The sequence below is a fragment of the Mauremys mutica genome, chromosome 9, assembly GCF_020497125.1.
Source record: "Mauremys mutica isolate MM-2020 ecotype Southern chromosome 9, ASM2049712v1, whole genome shotgun sequence".
Taxonomy (NCBI): domain Eukaryota; kingdom Metazoa; phylum Chordata; order Testudines; family Geoemydidae; genus Mauremys; species Mauremys mutica.
Window position 1 is genome coordinate 20,792,739 of NC_059080.1, and position 12,046 is coordinate 20,804,784.

Sequence of the window (12,046 nt, forward strand, 5' to 3'; positions counted from 1 at the left end):
AATGCTGTAGCTATTTTTAGAAATCTCACATTAGTACCTTCTTTGTAAAATGTACATGTGCTGGATCATCATCCGAGACTGCTATAACATGAAATATATGGCAGAATAGGATAAACAAAACAGGAGACATACAATTCTCCCCCAAGTAGTTGTCACAAATATAATGAATGTATTTGTTTTTAAATGAGCATCATCAGCATGTCCTCTGGAATGGTGGCCAAAGCATGAAGGGGCATACGGATGTTTAGTATATCTGGCACATAAATACCTTGCAACATCTGCTACAAAAGTGCCATGCAAATGCCTGTTCTCACCTTCGGCTGATGCTGTAAATAAGAAGCAGGCAGCAGTATCTCCCACAAATGTAAACAAACTTTTTTTTGTTTTAAGCGACTGGCTGAACAAGAAGTAGGACTTGAGTGGATCTGTAGGCTCTAAAGTTTTACACTGTTTTGTTTTTGAGTGCAGTTATGTAACAAAAAAAAAAATCTACATTTGTAAGTTACACTTTCACCATAAAGAGATTGCACTTCAGTACTTGTATGAGATGAATTGAAAAATACTATTTCTTTTGTTTATCATTTTTACAGTGCAAATATTTGTAATCAAAATAATATAAATTGAGTGCTGTACACTTTGTATTCTGTGTGGTAATAGAAATTAATATACTTGAAAATGTAGTAAAACATCCAAAAATATTTAATACATTTCAATTGGTATTCTATTGTTTAAAGGTGCAATTGTGATTAATTTTTTAAATCACAATTATTTTTTTGAGTTAATCATGTGAGTTAACTGTGATTAATCAACAGCCCTACAATTTACACTAACATCTGTCCCCGCCAAGAGAGAACATTAACATTTTCCAGCATATCCTAACCTTACCTCTTCTGTGCTTCCTGTTTACTGCGACACTGCTCACAGTAGTATTTATATTCACTGCATAAAGTCTCAGTATTACTGAACCCCCTGTGGAAGTTGAGAGCAAAAAAATGAATTATGTGGGAACCTTAGTCACACCCTCTACTTATTTTACTATCCTATCACTATCTGCTATCACAGAAAAGAAATATACCACAGATGAGGATTTTCTCAAACAAGAATACCTCCCAACCACTGGTTTTAACTTGTCCCAGTCCCATGTTGTGGGATCTAAAATTCTAGCTGAGGAAATTTGGATATGGCTCCCTTCAGAACATGAACTGGCCAGTATCTGATCATCAGTCAAACCGAGGGGTAGAGCACACAGCAATATAGGCTGTCATGGTTTTGGTTGTCCAATTATCTAGTTCACACCTACTGTGTGATATTTGGGGACATGTACAAAAATTAAAACTCATTAACACTGGCCATAATTTGCCCACAAAAGCACATAATCACCTCACCCCACCCCACCTCACTCATCATTAGTGCCATTATCAGCTATTAAAAAGCCAGGTCCAATGAATGCATCTTGCACAGTGCTGGGTTGATAAGCTTGGGCTTTGACAAGCTATCAGAGAGCGAATTCTAAAGCAGAGAGCTGTTCAACAAGAATGTCCTGTTGCCTGCCCTCAGAAGCTCAAGAACTCTTTAATGAAGAGCAGGAGCATTTCAGCAAAATGCAGCAGCAGGATGACAAAGTAAAAATGTTTTGAAAAAAAAACAACCATGAATACTTAGTTTTGAAAAACTCTGAACACATGATATAGTATTAACAGCCTTAGAAGACACAATTAAATGGATAATTCTTACAGTTTTGGTAGACTCTTTGTATAACAAGATTTTGAGCAGAATTCATTAGTTTACGGTAAACTTGGGTCCTAAACTGCTGCACAACTGAATACCTAAAGTAACCACTCCATTCAGAATATGTGCAGATGTGTTTCTTCCAACCAGATTCCTTTTCATTTACCTTAGGCAATGCGTAATTGATGTATTTTGTTCCACATCAACCGATAGGTCCAGGAAGTCCTCATCTTTGCTACTAACCTTAAAAAAAATAAATACGTCATTGCGGCTTGGAATCTGGCAGGTTTAGAATTGCTTCAAGTCCCTGAAATGGTACAGATGTTGTGATTCCAAGTAGGAAGCTTTAGAATTTGACAAATGTATAAATGCAGTAAGAGGCCCTTTCCTGCACTACTCGAGAAATACTGAAACAATCTGACGTGTAGTTATAGTCCAAAAAGAGACTGTAAAAAAGGAACCTCCTTGTACAATGTCTTCCCCATGTGCCTGAAAGTCATATCTGCCTATTTTACTGACAAAACCAAGTTTTTACCACTGAAAGCACTCAGAAGGCTAGAGAGGCTTTAAATGGATTCTATTCTACTTCGTACAGCAATACAATTATCTGCCATATTTCGGACTCTTTAGTACTGGGAAGGATATAAGACAGAAAGAGCTGGATTTTCAGATGCTGGGGTGAGTGATAAGGCCTGGCCTTTAGGAAAACATCTTTTGACTTGTGAGCCAATCACATTTAGTCTTAAAATCCCTGAGAAAGAACCCCATTTGGTGCCATTTTTAGAAGGTTCCCTTTTAAAGCATAAAAATAATTTAGATTTAAACTGCTGACTAGTATTTGGAGCTATTTGAAAAAATGTTGCTATCCAATATTGTACTAATTTTTCTTTTCCTCCCAACAGGGCTTTCATTTGTTTGAAATACTGTTAAACCAACGATTACATGGCTAAGTACAAATTCCCAGCCCAAAAGTGGTTCTTTCAGTCTTTCTGATCCCTCCTTTGTTCTCCACACAGTGATTATGGATTAACAAGAAACGTAATCTTTTGACTTGAAAACACTTGGTTAAAACACAAATTCAGGAGTACCTTTCCCAGACTTGAAGAAGAGGCCTGTGTAGCTCACAAGCTTGTCTCTTTCACCAACTGAAGTTGGGCCAATAAAAGATATTACCTCACATACCTTGTCTCCTTAACATCCTGACACAAACATGGCTACACCACCACTGCAAATTTAGCACTGTAAGTCAATGGTGAGTAACTCTTGTGGAAACACAACATACACCACGACTGTCACGAGAAATTACAACAGATCAAAAAGGTGACTCCTATCAGCCAGGTGCAAACTGCTTTGGTAGAAATGGGGAGGAGGAAGGAAAGGACACTGTGCTTTTACTAAGAAACATACCTTAATGAGTACTAGTTTGAATGGACAGCTGATACAGCCATAAAATAGGTTAGGTTCAATTTTTAATCAGAAAATGTTCAATTTCATCTACTCTAATAAATGAAAAATTTTGTTTAGAATTAGGGAAAATGGTCCAGTGCCTTTGAAAATCAAATAAAGAGGTGTTTTGTTTTTCAACATACAGCTTCACAGTTAAGACATCTGGTTTCGTTGGTTAGTGTTCCCTGGAAGATTTCATGGACCCATGTCAGATCAGTCTTGTCTCCTTCCTCACTCTCAATGCTGCCATTCTGGAGTTTGCCATTCTGTTTCTCCTGTTTTTTCTCTTCTTGTAGTAAGTCAGCAATAGTGTTTAGTAGGTAGTTTAGGAATTCATGTGCATCTTGCTGCATATAATTATCAAATAACTCTGGAAAGGAAACAGAAAAGATTGGGAAGAATGAAAGAGCATAACATCATTTAATGCTATCGTTAAAGCACAAACTTTATAAGGCCACTCTGCTTTAGTGAAGCACTGCACATTCTTTTCTCTCTTCTATAATTTTTAAATTCTTTTAGCCACTGCTATTAGTTAACAATATTTAACTCTCTAAATCATGTCAGTATACACTGTCAAAGATGCTATATGAAACAGCTGTAATTATGTAGTTCTAGCAACAGTTGTTATGGACTTCAGGTTACGCGCTCTCCTACTTCTTGGCTCCCAGGAGGAAGGCAGCCTTCTAAAAATTAGTTACGCTCCTTAAGTTAAGGGAGGCTGGCCTGGCAAACATGTAAAATTAGCTTCCGTTGATTCTTTTGGGGAATAAGGGTAAGATGAGTAAATTTAGATGTGCTGCAAGGGACCACTGGTACATGAAGGCCAATATCTTGCCTCAAGAGGAAAATGAAAAAAATCCTATAACAGTAAATCAATGATAATTTACAATCTCTGATTGGGCTTGAAAAGATAACATGCACAAAGGTTCTTCACAACTAGTCCTGAGAAATAACCACTGGATTCCCAATACAAAGAAAGAAACTGATTACCCATTACTTTTTTCTTGCCCTGAGTACAGGAGAGAAAGAGAGGGTGAGAGTGACTTTAAGCCACATCTGAGCTTCCCTAATCTGGCCCTAACTATGCATGTACTCAGTTCATGGTACAATTTAAATCATTGCTAGTGATGCTTTAAGTTGTAATGGCTTGTTACAGACCTCTATTCTGGCATTATACTAGCACAGAATAGCCAGGGCATCCAAAGCTCTGGGCTCCCTACCCTCTGTGTGATTGGCCGACATCAGGAGGGATCACTAAACCAGAGGGAAAACCCACCTTAAATAAAGATACTTTACAGGGACCATCTACACACGCTTCATACTACACAAGCGGTGAAAATCTGTACCACATAAATTGGGGCATGAACCTTTTAAAACCCAGTTAGTAAACCTTGCCAAATGTCAGTCACTAGATACACTTGAAAAGAGGTCGGGTTACTTAAAAATGCGCAGCCTAATATCCTAATATTGGAATTTGATCAGGTACTTCAGTTATTCATTTACCATTTTCTTTCCTCAACCGGGAAATAAATTTCTTAGGTGGGATGACCCCCACCTTCTTCTTTTGTGTGGCAATGCTGTTAAAGAGATCGGAGAGGCACGTAAGGAGGCTTTCCTTCTTCCGGGGCTGGACCTTGTATGCCAAAACTTTTTCCCGAAACGGGCGACAAAAATAAAGTGCCTGTAGAACTGAGTTGCAGTAGCAGGTATTGCCAAACTGGTTAAAACAGAACAAGACACATATTTCCATTATTACATCTGTTAAAAGAAACCAACAAAGAGAGACTGAGGAAGCTAAGGACAAACAACAGAGGAGTACAAAAACTAATATGTAGAAAAATATTTTTATGAAATTAAAAAACTCCATGACTACTTTTCTAATTGAGACATTCCATCTGAAATGCTGGAAACCTAAATCACAACAGCACAAGAATCAAAATGTGAACGACAGATCATGACAATTTCTTTGTCTGAACAGAGCAAACTGTAAAAACACAGTGTGAAAAATCAGATTTTTAAAATTTTGTCTAAAGTTATATAATTAAGGAAGGTTTTCTGCATAAGATTTTTAGCACGATAGACCCATCCAAATTTTGGTGTTCTGAGCAATCACTTATTGTGAAGGTATTGAGAACTGACATTTGTAATTCTGGCAAAGCAACAGACTAATGACCTTTCTAATTAAATATCCATATGTTAACTAGAGAGGAAGCCTATTTTTATGGAAGATGTTACCATGGGCCTTTTAAAAAACTTTAACTGTTATGGGTAGGTATCCTCAATAGTTATAGCGAGGAACATTCATAGTACTAGGAACATCTTAAAAGTAAAAGAAAACACTGGAAGGACACTTACTGAATTTGCATTCTTTACAACCACTGAAGAGTTTTAAATGAAAAACATACAAAGGTTCATCAGTCAAGATATTTTTAAAAGTGACTTTGGGACAGAACTTGATAAACCTTTATTTTCAGAGGCCTCTCCAAAGTGGCTCAATTTGGACATGCAAAAGCTAAGTCAACAGAGTCACTAGCCATGTTTAAAATCTTGGCCATAATTCCCATTGGATGGGAGAAACTAAAAGTAAACATTAGATTGAACCGCTTTCAATCTTGGAAGCCCAGATAGTGTGTAAGTAAATTTTCTCAAACAAAGTTTCAATTGCCGCAATTCTTTATCAAAGACCCTCTCTAAAATAGACCAGAATTACAGTATCTGGGTAAATTGGGCCAAGTATCTTACACCTTTTAGAAAACAAGGATCAAGAATGGTACATATTAATGAATAATCAGTATGTGCTGTGGATCAAATGGGAAATGTTAGCATTGATTATAAGAACTAAAGATCAAAAGATTAGCCTATATTTCAGGGGATTGAACTAATAGTAGCGGAGTTTTATCTGGACCTTAAAACACATCAATTTAAAGGTGGCATGACTGACAAGAAGAGCAGCTGGGTGGAACAGATTCTCCATTATAGGTGCTGAAGTAGTATTGCTTTCTCTCATTTCTTATGTAACTATGTTAATATAATACCTTTACCAAACTTATCAAGGATCTGGATCAAAGCAGTTGTTATCTTAACTGCAAGGTTTTTTCTGTGGTAATTTAGTTAGTATTAAAATTCTATTTTATTTACACAAGCAACCACCATAGTTAATTTATTGAGGGGAGGGCTATGTGCATAGAGGATAATACAATGAATGTCTGCTAAGAAAAGGCTATTCCAGGGTTTGTCATAGGCAGGTAAACCTAGTGAGTGACAGCATGGTTATTAGTCCTGCACAGGACTGAAGATGCAGTCACTGATGTGAAGAGGTGCTACTGAGAGACCCAAGACCATAACGTGGAGACAAGGAGCAAAATGACAGGTCCCTTCAGGTCAGTTCTATTACAGTATTGTAACAAGGTCATAATAGGTGGATTCAGATTTTATGTTTGCCTGTGTCAGATACCAATATGCCTTTTGAGACAACAAGTAACACATTAAGTATTTCCTGTTTACAATGAAATATTAGCAAAAACACATGATGCAGCGATATCAAAGAGCAGCTGTTTTACATCTGCCATATCTGAAGGCTGTGTCATTAGAGGACAGGCTGATGGTATGTAATGTCTAGAGGCGATGTGTCCCAGATTGCTTAACAAGGAGAAACACTTAAAACACTGAAAAGTTAGATGCTTTTATACAATGACATGAAATAGTTCATTTTTGGTGGTATGGTTCCTTCTGTTTATAGTAATCTGCACAATTTATTTTATAATGACTGGATTGTATAACATTGTTACTCAAAAAAGCCAAACAAACAATGATTTCAGGTCTGCCTGTCCTGAGAATTTTCTTGTAAATGAGCTCTGCATCTCAAGAGCATTCTGGGTGAAATATTTTAAACCACCATAATTAACATACAAATAAACCAACTGTAGAATACTGATAATCATATTAAGTGGTACTCTGGGAATATGGCTACAGCATACACCAGAATTTTGTAAATTACTGTAGCAGAACAATTGCAAGTTAATAGTCAATTTTCTGGCTGAGAGAAATATAAAATTAAAATTTAATTCATGCAGCTCAAAAGGTTACAGCCTTGTCATCCTTATAGTTGAAGTAACATCACTTTACATGGTACATGAAACGAAGAACAATGGTTCAAAATTGTTAGCTACATGATCAAAATAAATATACAAGCTGAACAAACATTTAATTTATGTTTATTCTTAGTCCATCTCTTTAATAATAACCTATAAGACTGAATAACCAGCACATTCACGAAATCTGTAGATGATACAAAATTGGCAAGTGTTGACAACACCAATGATGGCAGAGAAATAATGCAAGAGGACCTGGAAAGATTGGAAACACTAGCAGAAAAGAAAAATGAAAATCTTTTGGAAGAATACTAGCTCATATATTTGGGGGAGGAAATCCCCAAAACATATTTAATGGGAGGCAGAATCCTAGAAACTAGCAATACTGAAAGAACAGGAGGTTAATAGAGGAATTGCTGTCCATTACTAACCTCCAGTTCTTTCAGCATTGCTAATTTCTGGGTTAGTGAGTTTACACTGTGATATGGCAGCAAAAAGGTCAATGTGGTTTTTGATGGTACACACAGAGGAATCAGATCACAATATGTGGAATTAATAGGTCCTGCATATACAACTCTGGCGCGATTAAACTATGTTGCATCCAAAAGCGTGGTAAGTACTTTACAAACACAAGAAAGCACATACCTCAAAGAGCTTGTATTAGAATCTCAAGACGAAAGTAGTAAAAACACCAACAGTGAAGTCCTGGCCTCATTGAAATCCATAGCAAAACTTCTACTGACTTCAAGATGGCCAAGATATCACCCCAAATGTACGAAGAACCCAGCTACTGACCTTGCCCTCATTTGTATTACAGAGACCACTTTCTGAAATAAACATTACTATTATAACATTTAACTACACAATTTTAAATAAAAATCCTTTTCCATTTATTCATGTTGTGTAACAGCTTTTTGTCTAGCTCGTTTCACCGTTTCTTCTTTGCAGTCAATTTCACCTATAGGAGCCCACACAGCAACAGGAAAGTTGTTTGTTTGTGTTTTCTGAACAGGAAAATGTCATTGTATAGCCACAAAAAATGACTAGAGGATTCAGGCCAGTACATAACATGAAATTACTTTTAACTAATTTTAAAAAAAATCAAAACACATGATTTTCAGTTTAACAAATCCTGCTTAAAACAAAATATTTAGCTAAAATGCTAACTAATTTTAATTGAATTTAAAATAATTTTAAAATTACCCCTCTACAGAGAATTCCCATCAGACTGCATTTTGAGGACAGAAACCTCTTAAAATTGAAAATGTTACAGTTTCAAAAGAGAGGATTATAATCTGCAGAGGTCAAAAACTGTTCTGCAAACTTTTTTAGGTGCTCCAGATGATTTCACACTTTACCAAAAGGACTGAGACCAACAGGAGAGGAAAATATGAGGTAGTGGAGAAAGAATTTTTGATAGAGAAGTAAAAATGCAAAAAAATTATCAAAGGAAACAAACTACAGATATTAGACATATTTTGTCCTTTTGAATATTGCATATGGGCGGTAAAAGGATTTTTCTCTATTTTTAGAAGGCAATTTTTTCTTCTTCAAACTATTTATCATTTCGGTATATATGCTACAACAGAACATGCCTTCCATATTTTCCCATTATGATACAAATCTCAGAAGCATTGGAATGGCCATTAACACAATACTTAAGGAAGATAATTCAGTGCATTTAGATTGCTGAGTGACTGAGAACATGATCTGCTACGGACAAAGCAAAAATCAATTAAATCAAATGAGTTCACAATGTGCAGTTGTAGGCAAGCAATACTTTAGTAACTATATTAGCACTATTCAGTATATTAGGTTGTTTCAGTTCTGAGGTGAAATGTGTGTCATAGGGTATGGCTACACTTACAAATCTGCAGCGCTGGTAGTTGCAGCGCTGGTCATCCAGCTGTGCAGGGCCAGCGCTGGTGTGTGGCCACACTCACAGCTACCAGCGCTGCAGTGTGACCACATTTGTAGCATTTGCAGCGCTGTTGGGAGTGATGAATTATGGGCAGCTATCCCAGCATTCAAGTGGCAGCAACGTGCTTTTCAAAAGAGGGGGGTGTGGGGCAGTGTGACAGGGACCGGGGGGGAGAGAGAGAGAGTGGATTTTTGGAACCGACACTGTGCAAAATCAGAAAATTTTCCCACCCCCTTACTGTTAACTGCAAACAACCTGCATCCAACATACTCCCCTCTGCCCCCTCCCCCTCCCGTTTCTCTCAAGCAAAGCAAACACTCAACCCCTGCAGGGGTTATCTCATTTCATTGTTGACAGTAGTTACAGATTAATGACAGCAAACAGGAGCTATAAGCAGCTCCCGGTGTGGTGCACGGAGCCCGGAGCTCCGAATTGACAACAAAACAAAGAGAGGCTGCATAACAAAACAAAGGGAATAATTTAGTTAAAAGCATTCTGGGATACTCCTTATACCCTGGAGGCCAATAACAGCGCTGGTGAGTGTCCACACTTGATGACCAGCGCTGCAGAACCAGCGCTGCAACCCTTATACCCCAAGCAGACCTGGGTGTACGGCCAGCGCTGCAGCCAGGGAGTTGCAGCGCTGGTTGTGCCCTGCAAGTGTGGACAGGGTGTAATTGCAGCGCTGGAAAGCCTCTACCAGCGCTGCAACTTGCAAGTGTAGCCAAGCCCTAAATGATCCACTAAGGGAGGAAGAGCTAAGTTTAATTTACTGTGAATGAAGTTAACCAGAGCTATATTTTTCACATGAAAAATGAACTATGTCCTGTGATAATTGTAAACTTTTCACTTTTTTACATCATATTATTAATAAAAGCAAATTATTATTTGCTTTGATAGATTGAATGTTACATTCACCTTCCTTATCCAGAAGCATTAATCTGACATCCTAAACATAAGTGATAGAATAATGTTGCATTCTTTTCACAATCCTTAATTTAGTTATAACATTGCAAATTAGGCAATTTTTATGGCCTTAGAGGTCTTAATCATACTGTAAACATGAAAACTAAGACTGAAGTTATGGCAAACAGTTGTTTTAAACAGGAGCTCTCGTGCTGATTCAAGCCTGAAAAAACGTTCATTGAGAATTGAACGTTCATTGAGAATTGAACGTTCATTGAGAAACGTTCAAAGAGAATTGACTTAGCTGGTATTTTTCTGTATTCTCTGATCTTTCCTCAAACAGGACTGTCCCCTCTAAGCCCATATGAAAAACATGGGATTTGAAAAGCAAACAGCTTTTTTTGGTTTGAGCCTTTGGGACTAAGACCCACCCAAGTAACAGTTTAATATCTGATACATCTTCTCTGCTGGACAACCATACCCTGCTTTTATCTACCCTATGATCTAATGGGCTTTTCCAGCTTTAATTACTCTGATCCTATATTTAAAAGTGTGCCCCAGAATGAATGTCCCACAGAATTTTGTAGTCATTAATATTTTCTATTTCACTACAGTTAACTTTTACGATTAATCTTTTAGTTAAAAACAAAATTTAGCATGCATGTTACAGGATGTAGTGCTTAAATAGATTTCTACTTTGTGCCAGAACAACCCATGCATAAGGTTCTAAAAGAGAATCCTGTCAATTTCAGAATAGGAGGATTGAAATAGAAAACAGCATTTTAAAAATAGTAAAGAAAATTCACTCACATTGACCAAGCCAAAATAATGTTCATTCACAGGAAACTGTTCAGGACCAATCTCTTTCTCCAAAGCAGAGGCATTGGCGCCCTGGGGGGGGTGGGAAACAAAAACAAAACCCCACATATGACTACTAGGAAAAAACTCTCTCTCAAAAAAAATCTAATATTCATGCCATTTCTAGTAAAACAAAGAGAGTGAGAATGGAACTGTTAATTAAAACATTTTATATAATACATACGGGGAAGTGAATGTAGATGTGAAATAATACTTTAAAATAATGCCTGTAGCTTAGATTTCAGGGTTCAATGAATACAATTTTTTAAAATCTCTTTCCATGATTCTTAAGAAGCTGCGGGATAAGACAGCTGGACCAGACCTAGCTGTTAATGTAATAGGTCCCCTTTCATCAAAAATTAATTCAATGTTAGACTATTTATGCATTTCAGATTTTAAAGAAGGATGGTAAAGCAAGTTAATAAGTACCTTGATGGAAGACAGATATTGAACGTTGCTGTACAATCTTTTAGTGAGTCAAATTAAATTGCAACAATTTACAGTTTTACAGAGAATTTATTGGACTCCTGCATACTAATTCAAATGTTATCTACAAGACAGTGACGTGTGCTTGCACGGCTGGAATCATCATGGTAACATGACATTTTTGTTCAAATGTTTGATTCTACATTATTTCTAGAACCTAATTGAAACCTAGAACACAACCTTAGCAATGTTGGTGCAACTAGCTCTAGCGTAGTAAGCTTCCAGCAGAGGTGCGGAGGAGCAAAGCAGTGAAGAACAAAAACAGTTTATTAATGCTGGACAATGGAAAAGCAACATCTTTTTTGGTTTATGTAACTCTTGTAGCATTAATTTTAAAAATCAAAGAAACTTTAAAATTTAAACCAGAAATGTAGCTCATTTTCAAAGATATTACAAATAGAAAAAAAAGTATGTAAAAATAGTGACGTACTGGTCTTTTTTTTTTAAATCAAACAGTTGCAGCTGCCATATTTTCACAACAAATTTTAAATTATTTTGAAAAAATGATTTTAAAACATTTGAGAATTTCAAGAGTGTAAAAATATAATGTATCGCTCCCTCTTCCTGCCTCCCACCAATCCTTCAATGTATCTGCATGGACCTGCTTGTA

The 12,046-nt window shown here is 36.8% G+C and overlaps 1 protein-coding gene across 3 annotated transcripts in view; it reads right to left on the reverse strand.

Annotated features, from left to right (window-relative positions):
* Positions 1–12,046, reverse strand: part of LOC123377376 (ubiquitin carboxyl-terminal hydrolase 12) — an 85,533-nt gene that overhangs the window by 13,469 nt on the left and 60,018 nt on the right. For all 3 annotated transcript variants that reach the window (XM_045030221.1, XM_045030219.1, XM_045030220.1), the window contains exons 2-6: positions 10,903–10,983; positions 4,678–4,891; positions 3,318–3,544; positions 1,895–1,971; positions 886–969 (exon numbers count right to left, since the gene is read on the reverse strand). In XM_045030221.1, the coding sequence (XP_044886156.1) occupies positions 886–969; positions 1,895–1,971; positions 3,318–3,544; positions 4,678–4,891; positions 10,903–10,983 (683 nt within the window). The remainder of the gene's footprint in view (positions 1–885; positions 970–1,894; positions 1,972–3,317; positions 3,545–4,677; positions 4,892–10,902; positions 10,984–12,046) is intronic.